General features: G+C 42.5%; 1 protein-coding gene across 2 annotated transcripts in view; it reads right to left on the bottom strand.

Annotated features, from left to right (window-relative positions):
* LY96 (lymphocyte antigen 96) overlaps positions 1-25,555 on the bottom strand; it is a 111,000-nt gene extending 85,445 nt beyond the window's left edge. For both annotated transcript variants that reach the window (XM_038000379.2, XM_008000907.3), the window contains exons 1-3: positions 25,356-25,555; positions 11,623-11,712; positions 6,404-6,532 (exon numbers count right to left, since the gene is read on the bottom strand). In XM_038000379.2, the coding sequence (XP_037856307.1) occupies positions 6,404-6,532; positions 11,623-11,712; positions 25,356-25,467 (331 nt within the window). In that variant the 5' untranslated portion in view covers positions 25,468-25,555. The remainder of the gene's footprint in view (positions 1-6,403; positions 6,533-11,622; positions 11,713-25,355) is intronic.
* Positions 25,556-25,842: the final 287 nt, after the last annotated feature.

Below are 25,842 nucleotides of genomic sequence, written 5' to 3'. Positions count from 1 at the left end.
GGGAGAACCACTGCTCTCTTCAGAGATGTCAGACAGGGACATTTAAGTCTGCAGAAGTTTCTGCTGCCTTTTGTTCAGCTATTCTCTGCCCCCAAAGGTGGAGTCTAGAGATGCAGGCAGGCCTCATTGAGCTGCGGTGGGCTCCACCCAGTTCGAGCTACCCACCACTTTGTTTACCTTCTCAAGCCTCAGCAATAGTGGACGCCCCTCCCCAAGCCAGGCTGCTGCCTTGCAGTTCGATTTTGGACTACTGTGCTAGCCGTGAGCAAGGCTCACTGCTGAGCCAGGTGCGGGATACAATCTTCTGGTGTGCTGTTTGCTAAGACCACTGGAAAAGTGTAGTATTAAGGCAGGAGTGTTCCAATTTTCCAGGTACAGTCTGTCACAGCTTTCCTTGGCTAGGAAAGGGAAATCCCCTGACCCCTTGCACTTCCCGGGTGAGGCGATGCCCTGTGCTGCTTCGGCTCACCCTCCATGGGCTGCACCCACTGTCCAACCAGTCCCAATGAGATGAACCAGGTCCCTCAGTTGGAAATGCAGAAATCACCCATCTTCTGTGTCAATCACTCTGGGAGCTCCAGACCAGAGCTGTTCCTATTCGGCCATCTTGGAATGGACCCTTCCATTCTTTTCATAGGAAGTTAGCTTGAAGCTTTGCCCACAATGAAGAAGGCAAGAGGGAACTTAGGAAGGGCGAGGGAGAACAGAACCCCTTCTTAGGCTCTCCTCTCCTCTTCCCAAAAGGTGTCCATACAGCTCACTCATGGTCCAGTCTAGTTTTCCTGGCAACTATGCAGGCAGCGGGGTCCGAGCCTCAGATGGTATTGTACATTGAATTGTGTCCCCCAAAAAGATATGTTGAAGGCCTAACTTCCAGTGCCTGTGAACATGACCTTATTTGGAAACAGGATCTTTGCAGACAGTCAAGTTAAAATGAGATCATTAGGGTGGGCCCTAGTCCAATATCCGTTATTAAGAAGGGGAAATTTGGACACTGAGATAGGCACACATAGGAAGGAAGACCACAGTGAAGGGCCCCAGGAAAAAGATGGCCATCTACAAGGCAAGACATGCCATAGGCCACCAGAAGCTAGGAGAGAGGCCTGGAACAGATCCATGCCTAGCTCCTGCAGAGGAAGCATGGCCTCGTTATCTTGGTTTCAGACTTCTGAACTCCAGAGTTGTTAGATGATAAATTTCTGTTTTTCTAAGATATTCAGTTTATGGTACTTAGTAACAGTAGCCCCAGCAAAATCCCGGTAACAGAACTTACAGGCTTATGAAATTTTTTGTAAACAAGATCTTGCTCTGTTGCCCAGGCTGGAGTGCAGTGGTGCAATCACAGCTCACTGCAGCCTCCACTGCCCAAGCTCCAGTGATCCTCCCACCTCAGCCTCTCAAGTATCTGGGACCACAGGCATGAGCCACCAGGCCCAGCTAATTTTTGTATTTTTGGTAGAGACAGCATTTCACCATGTTATCCAGGCTGTTCTCAAACTCTTGATGTCAAGCAATCCACCTGCCTGGGCCTCACAAAGTGCTGGGATTGCAGGCATGAACTACCATGCCCAGCTCAGGCTTATTAAATTTAAGATGCTTTGAAATATCCATCTATTGATTCATAAATGTGTTTTTGAAAGAAACAGATGTGTGTGTGTGTGTGTGTGTGTGTGTGTGTGTGTGTGTATAAAAACTGGTGAGATTATGGGTAACTTTTACTTTATAATTGCTTGTCCATATTTTCTAAATATCATATCATAAAGATGTATAACTTTTATAACAACCAAAAGGAAAATTATTTTAAACATAGATATGTATGGTACTTGCAAATCTGACTCCCAAATTTCAAGGGACTCTTGCTACGTCAATGCTTCTTAAATCAGAAAGTCCTAAGTTCTGGGCCCACATACTCAGCTGCCAGATGGCCATGTTTATTTGAATGTTCCAAAATTACCTTGAGCTTAACATGCCCAAGCCAGAACTCATTATGTTTCCCAAAAAAAAAAAAAAAAAAAAAAAAACCTGCCTGTTCTTTTGTACACATCATCTCAGATAATAGCACTTCCATACATCCAGTCACTGGCCCTCAAGTGTGGTGCTTTTTTTTCTTTATCTTTTTTTTTTTCTTTTTTTTTTTGAGTCAGGAGTACAATGGTGGATCACAGCTAGCCAAGACCTCCTGGGTGCAAGTGATCCTTCCACCTTAGCCTTCCAAGTAGCTGGACTGAAGGCTGGTACCACCTAGCTAATTTTTTTTTTTTTTTTTTTTTTTTTGAGAGATGGGGTTTCACCTCCTTGCCCAGGCTGGCCTCAAACTCTTAGCCTCGGCCTCCCAAAGTGCTGGTATTACAGGCACCCAGCCCAAGAGGTTCTTGATCTTACCTAATCCTTGCCTGCCACATTAAATCAGTGTATCCTGCCTATTCTGTCTCCCAAAACGCTCTCTTTCATCTCCTGCCTGCTACTCCCTGGCTGCTACTCACCCTTCATGGTCTCTCACAGAGCCTCCTGGATGCTCTTCCTTCCACCCAAGTTTCCTGCCTCAGCCTACCCCCACCTCCTGCCATATGGATGCTAGTTATCTGCAAAAATGGAAATCTCAGTGGGTCATCCCTGCCCACTGACTATAGGATACAGGCCAATATTTTGCGCATGACTTATATGCTCACACTGCCCCCTTTTCTAGGCTCATCTCCAGCAATTCCCCACAAGCACATTCTGCTCCAACTACAAAAAAACTACTCTCCAAATAAACCATACTCTTTCATGACTAGATGTGTTTGCATATGCTGTTTCCTCTCCAGGGAATGTTTTTCCCCATCACTCTCTGATGCTTTCAGATTCAAGACTCTAATAAAATACTCTATTGAAGGCTTGTCTGACCAGCCTGGGCAATATAGTGAGACCCTGTCTCTACGAAAAATTTAAAAATGCCCAGGAGCAATGGCTCACACCTGTAATCCCAGCACTCTGGGAGGCTGAGGCAGGAGGATCACTTGAGCCCAGGAGTTCAAGACCAGCCTGGGCTCAAGATAAAGTGAGACCTTATCTCTATTTTTTAATTAAAATAAAATTAAATTTAAAATTAGGGCCAGGTGCAGTGGCTCACACCTGTAATTCCAGCACTTTGGGAGGCCGAGGCAGTCGGATGGCCTGAGGTCAGGAGTTTGAGACCAGCCTGGCTAACATGATGAAAACCTGTCTCTACTAAAAATACAAAAATTAGCTGGGCATGGTGGCACACACCTTTAGTCCCAGCTACTCGGGAGGCTGAGGCAGAATCACTTGGACCCGGGAGGTGCAGGTTGCAGTGAGCTGAGATTGCACCATTGCACTCCAGCCTGGGAGACAGAGCGAGACTCCGTCTCAAAAAAAAAAAAAAAAAAAAATTAGCTGGGCATAGTGACCTGTGCCTGTAGTCCTTGCTACTCAGGAGGCTGTGACTAGACGATGACTTGAGCTGAGGAGTTTGAGGCTGCAGTGAGCTATGATTGCACCACTGCACTCCAATCTGGGTGACGGAGCAAGATCTTTTCTCAAAAAAAAAAAACACCTTATCCCAGTTTTTCTGCCACAGTTATTTAGTAACTATATAGTTAAAACTAATAACCTATAGTTCTATTGCTAATAGAACTGTATGTTATTTACATATACTGTTTTACAATTAATTTACAATAAAATTATATTTAGTATAATTATATGTACATATAATTTTATTGTATGGCAATGGCTCACACCTGTAATGAATTTACAATAAAATTAAATGTAATTTTATTGTAAATTTTGTTTTTGTGACAGTGTTTCCCAGAATGGAGTGACTTTTTTTTTTTTTTAGTACTGATTTACCAGGTACATGTGCAATCTCATTACCTGCACAGGTTGTGTAGTGGTCAAGTCAGGGCTTTTAGGGTTCCCATCACCCAAGTAACATATACCCATTAACTAATTTTGCATCATCCACCCCTCACCCTGCCAACTCTTCACTATCATTCCACTCTCTAGTACATGTGTACACATTTTTAGCACCCACTTATGAGTGGGAACATGCAATATTTGACTTTCTGTGCCTGGTTTGTTTCACTTAAGATAATGGCCTCCAGTTCCATCGATGTTGCTGAAAAATACATGATTTCATTTTTGTAATGGCTTAATAATATTCCATTGTGTAAATATACCACATTTTACCCATTCGTCTGTTGATGAACACTTAGGTGAACTCCATATCTTTGCTATTGTGACTAGTGCAATAAACATATGAGTGCAGGTATCTTTTTGATGTATTGATTTCTTTTCCTTTGAGTAGATACCTAGTAGTGAAATTGCTAGATGGAATGGTGGTTCTATTTTTAGTTCTTTGATAAATCCCCATACTGCTTTCCATAGAGGCTGTACTAATTTACATTCCCACCAAAAGTGGATGAGTTCTCTTTTCTCCATATTCTTGCTAACATCTGTTACTTTTTGTCTTTTTAAGAATAGCCATTCTGGCTGGGGTAAGATGATATCTCATTGCAATTTTAATTTGTATTTCTCTGATGATTAGTGATGCTGAGCATGTTTTAATATATGTGTTGGCCATTTCTATCTCTTCTTTTGAAAAGTATCTATAAGTATCCATTCATGTCCTTTTCCCACTTTTTTTTTTTCTTTTTTTTGAAACTGAGTCTCACTCTGTCACCTGGACTGGAGTGCAATGGCATGGTCTCACCTCACTGCAACCTCCACCTCCCGGGTTCAAGGGATTCTCCTGCCTCAGCCTCTCAAGTAGCTGGGACTACAGGTGCATGCCACCGCACCTGGCTAATTTTTGTATTTTTGGCAGAGACAAGGTTTCTCTATGTTGGCCAGGCTGGTCTAGAACTCCTGACATCGTGATCCACCTGTCTCAGTCTCCCAAAGTGCTGGGATTACAGGCATGAGCCACTGTGCCCGGCCACTTTTCCCACTTTTTAATGCGGTTGTTTTTGTTGTTGTTGTTGAGTTGTTTGAGTTCCTTGTACATTCTGAATATTAGTACCCTGTTGGATGAATAGTTTGTGAATTTTTTCTCATATACTACAGATTGTCTGTTCACTCCATTATTTCTTTTGCTATGCAGAAGCTTTTTGATGTAATTAAATCCTTTTTGTCTACTTTTGTCTTTATTGCCTGTGCTTTTGAGATCTTTGTCATAAATTCTTTGTCTAGACCAATGTCCAGAAGAATCTTCTCTAGGTTTCTTCTAGTATATTTATAATTGCAGATCTTATGGTTAAATCGTTCATCCATCTTGAGTTGATTTTTGAATGTGGTGAGAGATAGGGGTCCAGTTTCATTCTTCTGCATATGGCAATCCAGTTTTCCCCAGAGTAACTTTCTGAGCAAGGAGATCCTACCATTCAACTTCAGATAACCAGAACCTAAGTCATGATTTGCCCAAATTAGGTTCAATAGATGTTTATGGAAGAAAGTGGGAGGAGGGAGAGAAGAAGTAGACAAGCTGACTTGAGTCTGACACCTCTGAGGTCTCAAGAAAGAGAAACTTTGAAGATTCAGGTAAAATATCAGTGTAATCCCACAGAGATTGTGTAAAATAATTGTAAAACAGTTGTGCAAAAGAAATGCACAATTTAAAAAAAAACAGTAATCTGCTAAGGGAATTTTTTTTTCAAAGAGAAAGCATGACACAGTAGAAGAGTCATATCTTAGAGTTAGGAGGCTACTCTGTTACTGCTTCTCCAAATGACCATGGACACCTTACTGAGCCACTGCAAACATCAGTTCCCTCATTATAAAGATGACAGGACTGGAAAATCAGTAACAAAAAAAGGATTCTTATTCTGAACACTTTACTAGGCTTTTTTTTTTCTTTTACACACATTCTCTAATTTAATTCTTAAAACTATGTATGATGTGTTTTACTTCCCCATTTTACAGCTGAGAAAAACGAGGCCAAGAAAGGTTAAATATTAATAACATGCTGAAAGTCACATTGCTGGTAAATGGAAAAGCTGGAATATAGTTTTAAAGTGGTAATTCCTTTTTTTAAATTCATTTTTTATTTTTATTTTTTATCCCTTGGTGCAAGATCTCTGTAAGGGTTCTAATTTCTGGATGTTATGATTCTGTAAATAATTCCAAGGAGGAACATAAAGGCAGAAGTCACTGAAGAAACCAATGACTGTATAGAAAATCTGGTGGGTTACTATGAAAAATATTAACAATACAAATCATATAAGTGTCATCTTAACAATTCAAGTACATAATTATAAAATGCTACTTAAGCTGCTAAAAGTAAAAACTTTGGATAGAAGAAGAATTATTACCAGGAAAGGAAGTTTTCATTTTCAACGTATTTAATTTTTATAACATTTTCATAAGAAATTATTTCCTATTCTAAAAGTAATATGAACTGAACACTTACCTCCCTTCAGAGCTCTGCAAAAAGAATAATCATCATCAGATCCTCGGCAAATAACTTCTTTGCGCTTTGGAAGAGTCATGGAGTTGACAGTTATATAGAGATTGAAATATAATTGCTTTACATCTCTCCCTTTAAAAGAAAAAATCCCATTAGGTCCTCAAATAGTAGATTCTTTTATACATAATAATTAACATTTATTTTATAGTTAAAAGGGGCCCTGTGCTTTTCTTACATTATTTCATTTAATCATCACAACTATCTAAAAGGTGGGTATTATTACTCTTCTTCTGCAGATGAGAAAACTGAAGTTCTGAGAGGGCAACTAGTAAATCATAATCAAATACAATGTTCCACGGTAAAACTATGCATGCTCTGCCTAAAAACAGAAGAGCCTTCATAACTTCATAGAGAAAACTATGAAATAAAGATATAAAATGTCTAGTTCTAATCATGGTTCTGCTAGAAAATTCAAAAGAAAAGAAAGGGAAAGGAAAGACAGTGAGACAGTCAACTTTCTAGGAGTTCTGATGAAAGAGTTATTGAGAATAAAATAGAATCTTTTGATGAAAAATAAATATATGGCTATTTTTTAATTTCCTTGTGATCTCCCTATTTCCAACTACCATGAAAAATTCCAGTAATCAATGCATTTTTCTCAACTCTTCCAACTTACTCAGTTGGCCCAAATGAAAAAGATGCACAATCCTTTTCTTTCTTTTTCTTTTCTTTTTTTTTTTTTTTTTTTTTTTTTGAGACAGACTGGAGTGCAGTGGCATAATCTTAGCTCACTGCAACCTTCGCCGCCCAGGTTCAAGCGATTCTCCTGCCTCAGCCTCCCGAGTAGCTGGGATGACAGGCGCCTGCCACCGTGTCCAGCTAATTTTTTTTATTTTTAGTAGAGATGGGGTTTCACCATCTTGGCCAGGCTGGTCTTGAAGTCCTGACTTTGTGATCCACCCGCCTCAGCCTCCCAAAGTGCTGGGATTACAAGCATGAGCCACTGTGCCTGGCCAAAAAAGATGCACAATCCTTTTCATAACGAAAACAATTTTGCAACCATTACCTCACTGAAAATATTTTCCAAGTAAGATCACCATGACTCATTATAACCATAATCAAAAGACAACTTTTCTAACTTTAATTTGAACTTGTCTATGCTTAATAGAACTGCCTGCTTCTTTCCCTAAACCTTCTTTGGTGTTGGTGCAACCACTCTCTTCCAGGTGTCCTCCAATCTCTCTGACTCCTCCTCCTCAGTCTATTTCATTGACTCCTAGATTTCTCCAGGTTCTAGCCTCAGTTCTCCTCAATTTTCACTCTGCACACCCTCTCAGACCAAATACCACATAAGGTGACAATTCTCAAATCAACTTTCGTCTCAACCTTTCTCCAGAGCATTGATCCCATGTATTTATTCAATATCTCTACTCAAATGTTGCCCAGTTACCTTACCCAACAGATCTAAAAGTGATATCCTCCTCTTCATCACCAAATTGGCACTAGAATTCCCAGTCCTAGTAAATCTTTCTAACCTCCTTTTCATACCGATTACCGTGCTGCCTTCATGCAGGCCCTCATAGCTCTGAACCTGAAGCACCACCAACCTTCCTAATTTGTCTTCACTTCTCAACTTTCAGGGTAGGGTGTGGAGAAGACTATCATGGGGTCTGTTTCAAACAGTGATTCCATGGCCTACTCCATGGACTTCGGCTTGAACTTCTCCAAAAGCAGGGCTGTGTGTAGAAGTTGAAAGACCGTTTTCACAAGGAATTCCTGGAGACACAGAAGCACAAGACAGTGCCACCATGGTGTCCAGTGACAATGCAGGGCAAAGGACCTTCTTCCATTTCTTCGTGAAACACAGCATGATTCCAGTCTTCAATAACTCCAGGAAAGGAAGTCCTGCTTTGACAACTCAATAGTTTACGTTGTGAGAAACTCCTTGGCCTTGGACACCCCTGTGGTCATGTTAAGAACATGAACAATGGCAACAACGAGACATCACTTTTGTGGCTCAGCAGGCTAGGGATGCCAATGTGGGTGTTGGAGTGAGACACAAGAAACATGGGCTGGGCACGGTGGCTCACGCCTATAATCCTAGCAATTTGAGAGGCTGAGGTGGGCAGATCACCTGAGGTCAGGAGTTCGAGACCATCCTGGCCAACATGGCAAAACCCCATCTCTGCTAAAAACACAAAAATCAGCTGGGCGTGGTGACAGGCTCCTGTAATCCCAGCTACCAGGGGTACTGAGGCAGGAGAATTGTTGGAACCTGAGAGGCGAAGGCTGCAGTGAGCCGAGATCACGCCACTGCACTCCAACCTGGGTGACAGAGTGAGATTCCATCTCAGAAAAGGAAAAGAAACATGGTGGCTGTCATGTGGTATATAAGAGGACTGTTTTTTAGCTTACCAAAGACAATTCCAGGAACTTCCAGAAATAACCTTAAAGGAAGCTTATGCTCCTGTTCTATTTGTCAATCAGTTAATAATATACAAATAATTTACTAGCAAGGCTATGACGTCTCAAAAGATATCATTTCCATTCTCAACCTATTTTTGGTTCAAGTTTGTACTTGTATCTCCTTCCGAATTCAAGTAGAAATAAGGCCATAAAAATAAGGTCGATTTCCATGAATGTGGCCTCACATTTTATACCAACATTATAGTATATTCTATGGAAACTCAGGTCATAATTGCACTATAAAAATGTGACTGAATAATTATTGTGTTGATAAATTAATATAATTTGTTATATAAATGTCATATTTAGTGAGAAATTGTAAAACATTTGTGATGGCCATCAAGATATGTTCCTCAAATTTCCCTTCAAAAGCAGCTGCTGTGAGGAGAGTAGCTGGCAGACAGTCTGCAGCTGCCGCATCTTCACATCTATCTCAGCACTCAGCCAGAGGCCACCCTCTCATAGGCTGCTCTATAACGATCCAGCACTGCAAGGACCCTAGAGCCAGGCTACTCCCGCCTGTCATGGGACTCTTACGACAGGCATTCTGCTCTGGGGCTCCCTATGTTGCCCAGGCCAAGAGTGTCTCAGGGATGCATTCTGGTCTGAGGGTTATCCTACCTAATTCTCCTTCCTCCCTTCTCTCTTTTCAAAGGCATCAGAGCTGCACCCCAATCTGAATTTTCTCCTAGCCTACTCTGGCTTCCTTTATTGTTCACAGGTGTTTCCTCCAAGAAATCTCTAGCCTAATTCCTTCTTAGTGTCTGCTTTTCAGAGAACTCTAAATGATTTCGTACTGTCTTATTATCTTGGCCTGGAAAGATACAACCTGTTTCCTGTGTGTAAGGGGAAGGGATTCAATTGAAAGTGAGATTACTCATTATGTAAATCATCCTTTATGGCAAATGTGTAGGGGTAAAACCTGCCAACAGACCAGAAAACAGAACCTAGGAAAAAGGAAGAAACTGTAGAGCCTTAGCCAAGCAAAACTTTAGATTATTTATTTTATCCTTGGCCAGGAAATTGGAGGAAATAGAGTTAATCATCCTTTGTTCTGTGCTGTCACTAAGCTTTATTCCTATCACTTCACTTATACCGTACTATCTGCAGATTTGTCTCTCCTATTGCACTGATGGATTCCTGAATTTCAACAGAATGTCTTATTGGGTGGGTACGGTGGCTCACGCCTGTAATCCCAGCACTTTGGGAGGCCTAGGCGGGTGGATCACTTGAGGTCAGGAGTTCAAGACCAGCCTGGCCAGCGTGGTGAAACCCCATCTCTACTAAAAATACAAAAATTAGCTGGACGTGCTAGTGGGCGCCTGTAATCCCAGCTACACAGGAGGCTGAGGCGGGAGAATGGATTGAACCCAGCAGGCAGAGACTGCAGTGAGCCGAGATCATGCCACTGTACTCCAGCCGGGGCAACAGACAGAGACTCCATTTCAAAAAAGAAAAAAAAGAGAGAGAGAGAGAATATCTTATCAATGAATTCACAGTGCCTAGCACGATACTTATAATTTACTAAGCATTTTTTAGTGAATAAATGAATGCAGATATGGAGTGTCAAAAAAACAGGTTGAACAACTAGAATCATGAAAATTAAAATACAAGTTTATTGTCTATCATTCCTGGGTTCTCAGTTTCAGGGATTTTGTTGTTGTTGTTGTTGTTTTTCATTTTTCTGGTAAGCCAGATAACTAATATCAGGGGAAAATGTTTAAGCTTATTTATGTAAAACTACTCTGTAAAGCATTAATATAAAACAAGCTCCAAATCTAAACTAGGATGTGAATTATGGTGATAATGATGATGATAAAGATTAAAACTAAAGTTTTCTGGGATTCCAGAGCTTACAGGCAATAAGCAATGTTGGGTAACTGGTAGGAGAAGAAAAAGTTTTGTGTCTGCACAGAGACTGAGATACAGCCCCATGCTATCACCCTACCTGTGTTAGCTTTTTCTAAGCTGATAACAAGCGGAGTCAGAGAGAGGAAAACCAAGACACAACGCAAAGCAAAACAAAACACATTGCCTTCTGTCATCACATTATTACTGTATTTTTCTCTAGAAAGATCATCTTTAAAAAATTTTAAAGTCCTGGCTTGCTCACACACAGATCTTCCACTAATGATTGACAAAGGATATACTTGTAAAATTATTGGACATCTGAAGTTATTTCCATTTCTACCCACATGTTCTTGTGTAATCCTCTCCCAATAGTGTGGACTGGCCTAGTGATTTGCTTCTAACCAATAGAACACAGCAAAGGTGATGGAGTGTTACTTCCATGATTATGCTACATAAGATTGTGAATTTTGCCTAGTTAGCTGACTGTCCCCGTTGCCGGCTTTGAAAAAGCAAGCAGCCATATTGAAATGTCCAAGTGGTAAGGAACTGATGGTGGCCAACAGCCAGCAAGGGACTGAATACTAACAACTGAATACTGACAACAGCTACGTGAGCTTAGAAGTATATATTTCCTAGTTGAGCCTCAGAAGGGACTCCAGCCTGGCAAACACCTTGTTTGTAGCCTTATGGTAGACCTTGAAGCAGACACGGGTAAGCCATGCCCAGAATACTGATCAACAAAGATGATGAGATAATAAATATGTGCTGTGTTAAGCCACAAAGATCATGGTAATTTGTTACATAGCAATAGATAACGAACACAAGTATATTTGAAACACAATCATTTATCATTGATATTTCTTAACTCCTTTGATTGGTCTATAAAAGCAAAAATTTGGACTTACTTGGAATGTAGAAAATGTGCAACAATCCTCTGGATCCCTTCAATTTTATGCAGGGATTAACATTAATTGAAATTGGGTATTGCATTTTATCTAAAAGCAATAAAGATAATGTCAATAAATTACTACAAATCATCTCCAATAAGTATAGTATTCTGGATATCAGCCTTTTAAGATGAATTTTGCACAAAATCATAAAATAAGAAAAATTGATGATGGTTGAAAATGTCTCCCCAGAGAAATGACATCAGCAGCATGGCAGAATCAGAAGCCCTGAACTCTTCTTGCCTCCACTAGCACAACAATTTACAGAAAAATTCCCTTTGTGAGAAATCAAACTAATTGAACCTGCACGCAAGGAGAACTCAAAACCAGATTCAACAAAGCCAGTAGGGAGACTTGGGACATTCTTTAACCAGAGATTATTACCCTGGTGTGGTGTTATACAATCAGGAAGAGACCCCCCCCCCCCCACCCCAAGCTCCTAGCTCCACCCATGGGAGGAAAGAAGTTGTTTCACATGTCCAGAACCCCAACTTTTTCACGAGGGCTCCCCAGAGGACTGGCTTTTGTCTTGCCAGTCTTGGAGTTCTGATGAGTCTGGCACAGTCTACCACCCAGGGGAGAATAAAGGCAGTGTCTTGGGCAGATAGGCATCATTGATCCTCCCCTATGCTCGGCACAGACTGAGCAGATGAAAAATCTTAGTTCTCAGCTTTCTCCTGGGGAGGGAGAGTTTATCCGTGCATCCAGCACCCCAACTTCTCTGGGGATCCCCAAAACACTTAGATGTTTCTCATCAGTCCTAGAGCTCTGACAAGTCTGGCATAGTCTAGCTGCCTGGCAGGGGAATGGAGACAACAGCTTGGGCTGGTAGATGCCACAGTTCCCTCCACCACCCCATCTCTGGCTCAGCACAGAATAGGTGGACAAAAAAACACAGCTGCCTGCATCTCCCTGAAGTGAGAAAGAGTTGGTAGAGGACCCCAGAATCTCCAACCAGGCTACTAGTGAAGTGGGAAATTAAAGAAAGAAAGAAAAATAAAATTAAAATTAAAAACAGAAAGAAATAAGCTTTCCTGTATTAGGTCAACTCATCTCAAAGGCAGTAGCAGGCAAGGCCCAGCCCCAGGAAAAGTCTTGATAAACACTATCTGAGAAGCTAGGACACAAAGGAATGTGCTCAGCACTCCCTCAACATAGGGAGAGGAAAAACAAATTTTCCTTTCTTTTATGGTATGAGTTTATAGATTCTTGCTCTCTGTAACTAGTAACTTCAAATATTCTGTTTTATTTAAGAAGTACAATGAAGGTCATGAGAAGCCTGAGCAGGCCTGAACTATAGCCATCTGGGCACCATGGTGAAGATTATGAGATAAACCACTGCAAGGCTCTTTTGAGCAAAACCTAAATAACAGACATCTGGGTTGCATAGTAATGGTCATGTGTAATCCTGAGTTATAAACCTATCGCAATTTGATTAATTGTTCTGCCTCTATATCCTTACTTTCATGCCACTGTAAGCCTGCTTCAAGCTAGCCTACCACCTTTTAGAAGTGTGTATAAAAGTCAAGTGCTGTCTTTGTTCTGGGCCCAGTTTTTAGATGTTAAGTCTGCTGGGTCTGAGTGCATTCAATAAAGATCCTCCTGCTTTACCCTGAGGTCTCTCTCATCCTCCTGATTCCCACAACAATAGGTGTGGGTTATGTTCCTGTGTGAGGCCAATTTGTGAAGACCGAAAGAGATGTCTGCTTTGTAATGTGCAGATGACAAACAGAGAAACAAGTAAAATGAAAGATCAGGCAAAGATGTTTCAAACAAAGGAGCAAGACACATCTTCCTCACTTATGCTAAGGAAATGAAGTTATATGATTTACCTGACAGACAATTTGAAATACCTCTTATAAAGATGCTCACTGAGGTCAAGAGAACAATACATGAATGCAGTGGGAACTTCAATAAGAAGAAAGAAAACATTTTAAAAGACCACACAGAAATCATGGAGCTGAAGGCTGGGCATGGTGGCTCATGCCTGTAATCCCAGCACTCTGGGAGGCCAAGGCGGGTGGATCACCTGAGGTCAGGAGTTCTAGACCAGCCTGGCCAACATGGCGAAACCCCATCTCTATGGAAAAAAATACAAAAATTAGCTGGGCGTGGTGGCATGTGTCTGTAATCCTAGCTATTTGGGAGGCTGAGGCTGGAGAATCGCTTGAACCCAGGAGGTGGAGGTTGCAGTGAGCCATGATTGCACCACTACACTCCAGCCTAGGTGACAGAACAAGATGCTGTCTCAAAAAAAAAAAAAAGAAAGAAAGAAAAAGAAATCATGGAGCTGAGGAACACAATAACTGAACTAAAAAAGTTCACTAGAGGGGTTCAGCAGCAGACTAGACCAAGTAGATGAAAGGATCATTGAACTCAGAGACAGATCACTGCAAAAGGATTCAATCAGAGGAGCAAAAGGAAAAAATAATTTGAAAGAGTGAAGAAAACTTTAGGTAATGGTGAGATACTACCAGCCAGAACCATATATGCATTATGAGAGTTCCAGAAGTGGAAGAAAAAAAGAACAGACTACAGAAAGTTTATTCAAAGAAATAATGGCTATAATCCCAGCCACTCGGGAGGCTGAGGCACAAGAATCACTTGAGCCCAGGAGGCAGAGGTTGCAGTGAGCCAAGATCATGCCACTGTACTCCAGCCTGGATGAATGAGCAAGACTCTGTCTCAAAAAAGAAAGAAAGAAAGAAAGAAAGAAGGAAGGGAAGGAAGGAAGGAAGGAAGGAAGGAAGGAAGGAAGGAAGGAAGGAAGGAAGGAAGGAAGGAAGGATTGAAAACTTCCCAAATCTAGGGAAAAAAATGGAAATAATGGAAATACAAATCCAAGAAGCCCAATGAAATAGTTTTGTTTGTTGGTTTGTTTTTAAATACGGGGGTCTGCTCTGTCACCCAAGCTGGAGTGCAGTGATGTAATCATAGCTCATTGCAGCTTCTAACTCCTGGGCTCAAGTGATCCTCTTACCAATAGCTGAGACTACAGGTGCATACCACCACACTCAGCTAAGTTTTTTATTTCTATTTTTACTTATTTTTTTTTTAATTTTTATTTTTTGTAGAGATGAGGTCTCACTATGTTGCCCAGGCTGGTCTTGAACTCCTGGACTCAAGTGATCCTGCCTCAGCATCCCAAAGTGCTGGAATTACAGGCATAAGTCACCACATGTGGCCTGTTTTTTGTGTGGTTTGGTTTGTTTTTAATTTTAAAAAAAAATTGTAGAGGCCAAGTGTGCTGGCTCATGCCTGTAATCCCAGCATTTTGGGAGCCCAAGGCAGATGGATGGTTTGAGGTCAGGAGTTCAAGACAAGCCTGGCCCACATAGCAACACTCCATCTCTGCAAAAAATACAAAAATTATCTGGGCATGTCAGCACAGCATGTGCCTGTCATCCCAGCTATTCGGGAGGCTGAGGCACAAGAATCACTTGAATCCAGGAGGTGGAGGTTGCAGTGAGCTAAGATCACACCTCTGCACTCCAGCCTGTATGACAGAGCGAGACTGTCTCAAAAAAAAAAAAAAAAAAAAATTGTAGAGATGGAGTCTTCCTTTGTTGACCAGGCTAGTCTCCAACTCCTAAAGTGTAGAGTTGTTTATGTGATTCAATTTAAGTTGTCATTAGCTTAAAACAGACTGTCAAAACTACAAGGTGTTGCTATGTTTGGAATGCATTCCCTGAAGTTCATGCATTGGAAATTTAATCCCCAGTGCAAGAGTGTTGAGGGGTGGAACCTCCAAGAGATGATCAGTTCATGAGGGCTCTGTCCTTATGAATGAATTAATGCTGTTGTTGCGGGAGTGGATTAGTTATTGTGGGTATGGATTCCTGATAAAAGGATGAGTACAGCCTCCTTCCCCACCCCTCACACGTGCTCTTTTGGCCTTCTGCCCTTCTGCCATGGGATGATGCAGCAAGAAAACCCTTGCTAGATGTTGCTCAATGTTGGATTTCTCAACAACCAGAACCATGAGCCAAATAAATTTCTGTTTATTATAAATTATCCAGTCTTATGTATTCTGTTATAGCAGCAAAAAACAAATGAAGATAGAAAATTGGTGCCAGAGAAGTGAGGTGTTGCTGTAACAGGTACCTAAAAATATGGAAGCAACTTTGAAAATGGATAATAGGCAGAGGTTGGAAGAGTTTGGAGGAACAGGCTAGAAAAAATTCCATATTGCCATGAACAGAGCATTAAGGGCAATTCTGATGCGGGCTCAGAAGAAGGGAAGAAATGTAGGGAAAGTCTGGAAATTCTTAGGGATTACTTAAGTGGTCATAATCAGAATGTTGGTAGAAATGTAGAAGGTAAAGGCAATTCTGATGAGGCCTCAGACACAAATGAAAAACAAGGTATTAGAAACTGCAGTAAAGGCCATCCTTGCTACACAGTTGCAAAGAACTTGATGGACTTTTGTCTGCTTCCTAAAACTGTGAGAAAAGTAGAACTTAAGAGCAAGGATCTATACTGTCTGGTAGAAGAAATAGATAAGCAGGAAAGTGCTCAAGGTGCTGCATGGCTTCTTTTGGCCACTTATAGTAAAATTCAATAAGGAAATTAGTATGGATAGAAGGGAGCCAAGTGTTCTTCTACATCAAGACAATGGGAGAATGACCTGAACGGCATTTCAAAGATCATTAAGATAGACTAGGACTTTGAGGGCAAGGTCATATATGAAAACCCCACAGTTGACATCATACTCAATGGTGAAAAACTGAAAGCTTTTCCTCTAAGATCAGGAACAAGGCAATGATGTCCATTCTCACCACCCTTGGTCAACACAGTACTAGAAGTCCTAGCCAAAGCAATTAGTCAAGAAAAAACAAAAAAGGCATCCAAATTGGAAGGGAAGAAGTAAAATTTTCTTTTTGCAGATGACATGGTCTTATATATAGAAATCCCTAAAGACTTCATTAAAAATTGTTACAGCTGGCTGGACATGGTAGCTCGTGCCTGTAATCTCAGCACCTTGGGAGGCAGAGGTGGAAGGATCACATAAGGCCAGGAGTTCAAGACTAGCCTGGGCAACATAGCAAGACCCTGTCTCTATTACAAACTTTAAAAAATTTTAAAGAAAATAAAAATGTAAAAAATTGTTAGAACTAATAAATGAATTCTGCAAAATTGCAGGATATCAAATGAACCTACAAAAATCAGTAATGTTACTATATACTATCAACAAGCTATTAGGTCTGGTGCAGTGGCTCATACCTGTAACCCCATCACTTTGGGAGGCTGAGACAGGAGAATCACTTGAGTCCAGGAATTCAAGACCAGCCTGGACAACATGGCAAAACCCCGTCTGTACAAAAAATACAAAAATTAGCCAGATGTGATGATGCATGCCTGTAGCTACTCAGGAGGCTGAGGTGGGAGGATCACTTGGGCCCAGAAAGTCAAGACAGCAGTGAGCCAAGATTTTGCCACTGCTCTCCAGCCTGGGCAACAGATTGAGACCCTGTTTCAAAAAAATTAAAATTGCCAGGTGTGGTGGCTCACGCCTGTAATCCCAGCACTTTGGGAGGTCGAGGAGGGTGGATCACCTGAGGTCAGGAGTTTGAGACCAGCCTGGCCAACATGGTGAAATCCCATCTCTACTAAAAATACAAAAATTAGCCAGGCGTGGTTGCAGGTGCCTGTTGTCCCAGCTACTCAGGAGGCTGAGGCATGAGAATTGCTTGAGTCCAGGAAGTGGAGGCTATAGTCAGCTGAGATCACGCCACTGCATTCCAGCCTGGGCAACAGAGCAACACTCTGCCTCAGAAGAAAAAAAAAAAAAAAAAAAAAAATTATAACAAGCTATCTGGAAAAGAAATTAGAAAAACAATCCAATTTACAATAGTACCAGGAGGAATACAATAAACTTCACTAAGGAAGTTAAAGACTTGTATAGTAAAAGCAACAAAATAAATTGATCAAAGAAATTAACAGGACAAAAACAACCAGAAAGATATCCCTTGCTCATAGATTGGAAGACAATGTTGCTAAAATGTTCATACCATCCAAAGTGTTCTACAGATCCAGATTTGAAGCAATCTCTGTCAAAATCCTAGTGGTATTTTTGTCGTTGTTGTTGTTGTTGTTGTTGTTGTTGAGAAAAAGAGAGAGAGACAGGATTTTACTCTGTCACCCAGGATAAAGTGTAGTGGCACAATCATAGCTCACGGCAACCTCAAACTCCTGGGCTCACGTGATTCTCCCACCTCAGTCTCCTGAGTAGCTAGTACTACAGGTGCATGCCACCATACCGAGTGAATTTTTTTTTTCATTTTTTTGTAGAGATGGGGCCTCACTATGTTGTTCAGGCTGGTCTTGAACTCCTGGCTTCAAGTGATCCTCTCACTTCGGCCTCTCAAAGCACTAGGATTATAGGCATGAGACACCACACCTGGCACCAATGATTTTTTTTACAGAACTAGAAAAAAATAACTATAAAATGTATACAGAATTTGTGATATTGTTAAATAATAAGAAATACATATTTTGTCTTTGCCCCAGTTTCTGGCACAGAGATCCTAAAATCCTTGTAGTTTACAGAACAATGGGAGTGGTAAGAGAATTTTTTTGTCCTAACATTTGGTTTTTGATGCCAATTTCTTGCCCAGAGCTTCTAGTTCCTTGGACTGTCCTGGGCAATAGCAGCATCTTTTTTCTAATGGTGACTCTTGGTGGGTTCATGGATAAGGGCCAGTTACCAGAAAGACCAAGCCATGATGAGAAGCTTGGAACTTTTAGCCCCACCTCCCATCCTGCGGGAAGGAGAGAGGGGCTACAGACAGAGTTAACATTCGATTATGCCTACATGATGAACCCCCCATAAAAATTTCTGAGCGACAGGGTTAGGAGAGCTTCTGGGTTGATGAACACATGGAGATGCTAGGAGGATGGTGCGCCCAGAGAGGACATGGACACTCTGGTTCCCTTATCCTGCACCTTACCTTATGTATCTCTTTTATCTGGCTATTTGTCTGTATCTTTTGTATTAATATCCTTTATAATAAACCAGTAAACATAAATGAGTGTTTCCTTGTGTTCTGAGAGCTAGTCTAATGAATGCTCAAACCCAAGAAAGGGGAACCTCCAATTTATAGCCAGTGAGAACCACAGGTGTCAACCTAGGGCTTGCACATGGCATCTGAGCTGGGAGGCAAACTTGTGGGAAGGACCCCCTAATGGGTGGGATCTGACTGTAACTCTAGGTAGTGTTAGTATTGCTTCAAGATCCTGAGGAGTCTTGGAGGTCTTGGTATAAACCTGAGATTTCACTCTAATTGTAGTGAAAAGCTACTGGAGGATTTTCAGCAGGAGAAGTCACATTATCTGACTTATTTTCATTTTGCAAAGATCTCTCTGGCCTCTGTGCCAAGAATAGATTGTATGGTGGCAAGAACTGAAGCAGAGGGAGGGCAATTTAAGAGGTTTTTGTAGAGGCCAAGGAGAGACAAATGTGGCATGAGTGTTAGAGAGCAGTGAGAAGCACTTGGATATAGAATAGAATCTGAAGATCATGAAAACAGGAATGACTAACACAATAATGTAATAGGTGAGGGAAAGAGATACTTAAGGATACTTCTGGTTTGGGGCCTAAGGAATTAGGTGGATGATGAGATGGAGAAGACTTAGACAGAAACAGGTTTAAGGCCAGACACGGTGGCTCATGCCTGTAATCCCAACACATTGGGAGGCCAAAGCAGGCTGAACCCCTAAAATCAGGAGGTCAAAGTTAGCCTGGTGTCTATTTAAAAAATACACAGGTGGCCGGGCGCGGTGGCTCAAGCCTGTAATCCCAGCACTTTGGGAGGCCGAGACGGGTGAATCACGAGGTCAGGAGATCGAGACCATCCTGGCGAACACGGTGAAACCCCGTCTCTACTAAAAAATACAAAAAAAACTAGCCGGGCGAGGTGGCGGGCGCCTGTAGTCCCAGCTACTCCGGAGGCTAAGGCAGGAGAATGGCGTGAACCCGGGAGGCGGAGCTTGCTGTGAGCTGAGATCCGGCCACTGCACTCCAGCCTGGGTGACAGAGCGAGACTCCGTCTCAAAAAAAAAAAAGAATTAAAAAATACAGGTCGGGCGTCGTGGCTCACGCCTGCAATCCCAGCACTTTGGGAGGCCCAGGTAGGCAGATCACCTGAGGTCAGAAGTTTGAGACCAGCCTGACCAACACGGTGAAACCCCATCTCTACTAAAAATAGAAAAATTAGCTGGGCGTGGTGGCGCACTCCTGTAATCCCTGCTACTCAGAAAGGGAGGCAGGGACTGCTGTGGGCCAAGATCGCGCCCCTGCACTCCAGCCTGGGTGACAGAGAAAGATTCCATCTCAAAAAAGTAAATCCCATCCCAAAAAATACAAAAATTAGCTAGGACCAGGCGTAGTGGCTCACGCCTGTAATCCCAGAACTTTAGGATGCCAAGGTGGGTGGATCATTTGAGGTCAGGAGTTCAAGACCAGCCTGGCCAACATGGTGAAACCTCATCTCTACTAAAAACACAAAACAATGGCCAGGCATGGTGATGCAGGCCTGTAGCCCCAGCTACTTGTGTGGCTGAGGCACGAAAATCACTTAAACCTGGAAGGTGGAGGTTGCAATGAGCCGAGATTGCGCCACTGCACTCCAGCCTGGGTGACAGATCAAGACTCTGTCTCAAAAAAAAAAAAAAGAAAAGAAAAGAAAGAAAGAAAACAGGTTTTAGGCCTAGCATAGTGGCTCATGCGTGTAATTTCAGCACTTTGGAAGGCCGAGGCAGGAGAATTGCTTGAGCCCAGGGGTTGGGACTGACCTGGGCAGCACAGCAAGACCCTGTCTCTACAAAAAATTTAAAAATTAACGAGGTTCGATCTTGCTCTGTTGCCCAGACTGGAGTGCAGCGGCACAAACATGGCTCACTGCAGCCTTGACCTCCTGGGCTCAAGCCATCCTCCTGCCTCAGCCTCCTGAGTAGCTGGGCTATACTACGGGTGAGTGCCATCACATCTGGCTGGCCATCCTGATTTAAAATGCAGCCCCCCAGCTTCTCCACCTTTGCATCTTTGCACCCTCTACCCTGCACCCCCCAGCCTTATTTTTCTTTCACAGCAATTACCACCATCTGACATGCTGAATATTTTACTGAATCCATAAGGGCAGGGACTTTTGTCTTTGTTGTTAATTCAATTATCTCCTCAGTTCCTAGAGTAGGCGCATGCTAAATGCTCAGAGAATATTGGTTTCATTAAATAATCTATTAATTCCTTGGATTTTCTAACCATCTGTAGCAAAAAAAAATATTAGAACTGAGACCAATGACTCGGGATCATAGGAGAGCTGTGCCTAAGGCCCTGGAAACCAACTCACACACCCACATTTTTTGCCTTTCCCAAAATTGGGAGAATAAATCAGCCAATTTTTGTCATTTCTGTATATTATGGACTGACAGAAATGTGTCCTCATTCCCCCATCCCCATTCATATGGTGAGGCTCCAGTCCCTCCGAATGTGACTGCATTTGGAGACAGTGCCTTTAAAGAGGTAATTAAGTTAAAATGAGGCTGTTAGGATGGGCCCTGATCCAATCTTGTTGGTGTCCTTACAAGAAGAGGAAATTTGGACACACAAAGAGACACCAGGGATGTGCACACACAGAGGAAAGGCCGTGTGAGGACACAGTGAGAAAGCAGCCAGCTGCGAGTGTCTTAGTTCACTTTGTGCTGCTATAACAGAATATTGGTGTCTGGGTACTTCATAAAGAACAGAAATTTACCATCCTGGCTAACACAGTGAAACCCCATCTCTACTAAAAATGCAAAAACATTAGCCGGGCGTAGTGGCGGGTGCCTGTAGTCCCAGCTACTCGGGAGACTGAGGCAGGAGAATGGCGTGAACCCAGGAGGTGGAGCTTGCAGTGAACCGAAATCGCGCCACTGCACTCCAGCCTGGGCGACTGAGCGAGACTCCATCTCAAAAAAAAAAAAAAAAAAAAAAAAAAAGAACAGAAATTTATTTCTCACAGTTCTGGAGGCTGGTAAGTTCCATGTCAAGGTACTGGCATCTGACAAGGGACTTCTTGCTGTCTCATCTGGTGGTGGAGGAGCAAAAGGGCAAGAGGGGGCAAAAGCAAGAGACATACGGGGGCTAAACTTGTCCTTTTATAAGAAACTTACTCCCTCAATAATGACATTAATTTATTCACGAGAGGAAGAGCCTCCATGGCTTAATCACCTCTTAAAGGTCCCACCTCTTAATATCATCACAATGGCAATTAAATTTCAACATGAGTCTGCAAGGGCACAAAATTCAAAACACAGCAACAAGCCAAGGAGAGAGGTCTCAGGAGAACCCAATTATGCAGACACCTTGATCTTGGACTTCTACCCTCCAGAACTGTGAAAAAATAAATGTTTGCTGTTTAAGCCATCCAGTCTGTGGTATTTTGTTATGGCACCTGAACTAATTAAGACACTGTAGCCCTGAATCAGTGGCTCAGGCCTGTAATCCCAGCACTTTGAGAAGCTAAGGCAGGGAGATTGCTTAAGTCCAGGAGCTCAAAACCAGCATGGACAACATGGCAAAACTCCGTCACTACAAAAAATTTAAAAATTAGCCAGACATGATGGTGCAGGCCTGTCGTCCCAGCTACTTGGGAGCCTGAAGTGGGAAAATCACTTGAGCCTCAGAGTTTGAGGCTGCAGTGAGCCATGATTGTACCATTGCACTCCAGCCTGGGTGACAGAGCAAGACCCTGTGCTTAAAAAACCATACACTTAGATGCCCAGCAGTTTGACCAAATGGAAATCTATCTCTGCTTTCTCATGGAGATCATCATCACAGTGAATCAGAGGTTATTGTCACCAACACCCTCACAATAGTACCTAGAGGAATCAGTGCTTCCCACAGGTAATGCATTTTTGGCCTGGCGGGATGGATTCTCTCAGGCCGGGAAGGCAGTCATATGGCAGTGGGGACAGCAGCAAGCAGCATCTTGCTGTAGATGTGTATTCCAGTGGCTTGCCCACAGTCCCTTTGTCAGTGGGGCAGAAGGAAAGGACCACAGGATTTCTCAGAGAGAAAGAAGGAAGATCCTCCTTCATAAAGTCAAATCAAATTAGCTGGGCATGGTGGTGCACGCCTGTAATCCCAGCTATTTAGGAGACTGAGGCGCGAGAATTGCTTGAACCCAGGAGGCAGAGGTTGCAGTGAGCTGAGATTGTACCACTGCACTCCAGCCTAGACAGAGTGAGACTGTCTCAAAGAAAAAAAAAATTAGAAAGTCAAATAAAAAGATAAACCAATGGTGATGGTTTCACAGCAATGTGCATATACTTAATACAATTGAGCCAAACACTCAAAAATAATTAAAATGTGAAATTTTAAGCCAGGTGCAGTGGCTCATATCTGTAATCCTAGGACTTTGGGAGGCCAAGGTGGGAGAATCTCTTGAGCCCAGGAGTTCTAGACCAGCCTGGGCAATATAGCAAGACTCCATCTCTACAAAAAAATTAATAATTAGGCCAGCTGCGGTAGCTCACGTCTGTAATCCCAACACTTTGGGAGGCCGAGGTGGCGGATCACCTGAGGTCAGGAGTTCGAGGCCAGCCTGGTCAACGTGGCAAAACCCTGTCTCTACTAAAAATACAAAAATTATAGGTGGTAGGCACCTATAATTCCAGCTATGGGGGAGGCTGATGCAGGAAAATCGCTTGAACCCGGGAGCAGTTGTTGCAGTGAGCCAAGATCACACCATTGCACTCCAGCCTGGGCAACAAGAGTGAAACTCAAAAATAATAATAATTAATTAATAATTAGCCAAGTTAATTAATTAACCAAGACACGTGGTGGCACATGTCTGTAGTCCCAGCTACTAGGAAGACTGAGCTGGGTGGATGGCTTGAGCCAGGGAGGTGTAGGTTGCAATTAGTGGAGATCATGCCACTCACTCCAGCCTGTACAACAGAGCAAAACCCTGTCTCAAAAATAAATGATAAAATATGATAAAATGTGAAATGTTTTTAAAAGACAAATTGAGTTATTGTTAAGAAAAGACTAAAAGCTAAATAATAATACAAAATGTTATATCCATAAAGATCATATAAGGAGTGCCATAAGCTGGGTGAGGTGGTTCATGCCTGTAATCTCAGCACTTTGGGAGGCCGGGGAGGGCAGATCACGAGATCAGGAGATTGAGACTATCCTGGTCAACATGGTGAAACCCTGTGTCTACTAAAATACAAAAAACAAAAATTAGCCAGGTGTTGTGGCATGCACCTGTAGTCCCAGCTACTCAGGAGGCTGAGGCAGGGGAATGATTTGAACTTGGGAGGCAGAGGTTGCAATGAGCCAAAATCATGCCACCGCACTCCAGCCTGGCAACAGAGCAAAACTCCGTGCGTGCGCGCACACAAAACACATGCACACACACACAGAGTGGCATAATTCGCACATGGTACAAAAGGGCCAAAGGAATAAAGGGAAGTGGGGGCCAAGTAGAGTAGGAGCCTTGCTGGAAGAGCAGAATGCAAAAGGATCTCGTAGCATGGAGAGATTTTAGAGATACGTTGAGAGGGAATTCAGTGCAACCCACCAGGAGAAGAAGGGCCATGGTGTGTGACTGGCCACATTCCTAAGTCTCCTTCTCACATGTGGCAATTATCCCAATTTCCCGAAAGTCACTTTATATTAGCATTTGGCAGAGCATGTTTCTCAAGAGAGTTAACATACACTCCAGACTAAAAACCAAACAAACAACAAATGAAATTGAAAATGTTGTGGTTAAATAGGTGCCTTTACTGCAGAACTTCTCAGAACTCAAAGTACATCTGTAAATCTCTCCCAGATGATTAGGCCATAGATCCTATTTTCCCAAAAGAATCTCAAAGAACTGGTATTTTGGGAAGCACCACTTTAAACCTTCTGGATAGTGCCAGTGGGTGGAAGAGGGCAGCCAACCCATGGTGAGCCACACGGCGGAAAGTACCGAACCAAAGCAGCTGTCAGGCCTGACACTGTGCCTTCAGACCCAAGGACGCTTGCTAATGAGCAGCTGGGGCAGAGGACAGTGATACAGCCAATGAATAGCATTAGGGTATGGCTGACTCCAAAAAAAAAATTAAGAGTATTGTCTTTACGTGACCCTGTGCTAAAAAACTTCACCTCACAACACCCTTATCAAGTAGGCTATAAAATCACTTTCACTTTAGTGCTAAAAAGGCTGAAGTACTTTGCTTAAGGTCACACAGCTAGTGACAGAAACAGGCTTACATCCAGTTAGGGAGATGATTCCAAGAGCCCTCAAAAGTCACAGCTTGGAGCAGAAATCAACTACAGGAAGCAGCTGGGATTGCTCTACCATCTCAAGAAGAACTAGTAAGCGTCAAGGCTGAGGTGAAAGCTCAGAAGCAGACGGTTTTACTGAAACTGGGCAGAACTTGAAACTGGGCTCAGGGTAGAGAAAGATGACACAGGGAACAGAAGCACTTGGAGGTCAAGCACAACACAGTTTAGAGACTCACGAGCTCTGTGAAGGGTCGAAAAGATTCTCATGGGGTAGCTGCCAGCTATTGCTTTTCCTGCTGGCGGCGTCCGCCACAGCAGCTGGAACACACTGACATTTCCTGTGTTCCAGCCACAACAGTGTAAGGTTCTTGTGAAAACTTACCCTCAAAATAGTTGATGCTACAATTATTTGTTTTGCAGTTTTACTTACCACAGTAGGTGTATGAAATACTTGCGTCGGATGAGTTACAGACCCAATAGTGCTTCTGAGCTTCAGTAAATATGGAAGAAAATAGGGTGGAAAAAAACAGAAATGGTAACATGATTCAATATCTCCAAAACTTTACAAATGCAAAGAGGATCAATAGCTAATCATCAGACTCTTCCTTTTCAGTAAGCAGAAAAGATTTAACTTAGTCATCGGTCACATGATTTCTGAGTTCCCATCCAACTGTTTCCTCTTTTTGTGTGTGTGTGTGCTTAACATTTGAGCACTTCCTGCAAAGGAAGAGAGAAAAATGATTTAGAATGTACTCTTCAAATACTTACTGTAAATGAGAGTGATCAAAGCCTTAAAAATAAAACAAGACACTTTGGCCAGGTGTGGTGGCTCACGCCTGTAATCTCAGCATTTTGGGAGGCCAAAGCAGGTGGATCACTTGAGGTCAGGAGTTCAAGACCAGCCTGGCTGACGTGGT

Source organism: Chlorocebus sabaeus, chromosome 8 (assembly GCF_047675955.1).
Source record: "Chlorocebus sabaeus isolate Y175 chromosome 8, mChlSab1.0.hap1, whole genome shotgun sequence".
Lineage (NCBI taxonomy): Eukaryota > Metazoa > Chordata > Mammalia > Primates > Cercopithecidae > Chlorocebus > Chlorocebus sabaeus.
This window is presented reverse-complemented; position numbering and strand designations above follow the sequence as displayed.